The 438-nt window shown below is 45.4% G+C and overlaps 1 protein-coding gene across 1 annotated transcript; it reads right to left on the reverse strand.

The window, feature by feature from the left end:
• Positions 1-6: 6 nt before the first annotated feature.
• Positions 7-433, reverse strand: LOC108629239 (E3 ubiquitin-protein ligase MIB2-like; the record flags this gene model as incomplete). The annotated part of the gene is made up of 1 exon (XM_018031795.2): positions 7-433. A coding segment is annotated over one exon (427 nt), but the record flags the coding sequence as incomplete, so codon positions are not given.
• Between the last annotated feature and the right edge of the window lie 5 nt (positions 434-438).

Genomic DNA, 438 nt, shown 5'->3' on the forward strand with positions numbered 1-438 from the left:
TGGCGCGGGAGGCAAGATGAAGTGCAGTATTACCTCCATCAACTATGGTATCGATATCGACGTCCCAATTCAAGAGAATTTCCATGATATGTACTTGACCATTTATAGCGGCAACATGTAAAGCTGTGTATCCTCTTTCATCTTTGGCATCCACGTCAGCTCCTCTCTCGATTACCAACCTGCAAATTTCTCCTACACCTTCTTGCACTGCAATATGAAGCGGAGTCTCGCCACTCTGAATTTTCAATTTGATATCGGCACCATGTTCTACGAGGACTTGTACGATATCTTTGTGTCCCTCCTTAATGGCTAGGTGCAGTGCAGTTTCTTCATCCTCGTTTTGAGCATCCACGTCAACTCCTCTTTCGAGTAGCAACCTGCAAGTTTTTTCTAGTCCTGCTCGCGCAGCATAATGAAGCAGTAACTCGCGCCCTTTAA

This window comes from Ceratina calcarata, unplaced genomic scaffold (assembly GCF_001652005.2).
Source record: "Ceratina calcarata isolate Rehan_Ccalc_2016 unplaced genomic scaffold, ASM165200v1 scaffold13154, whole genome shotgun sequence".
In the NCBI taxonomy this organism is placed as follows: domain Eukaryota; kingdom Metazoa; phylum Arthropoda; class Insecta; order Hymenoptera; family Apidae; genus Ceratina; species Ceratina calcarata.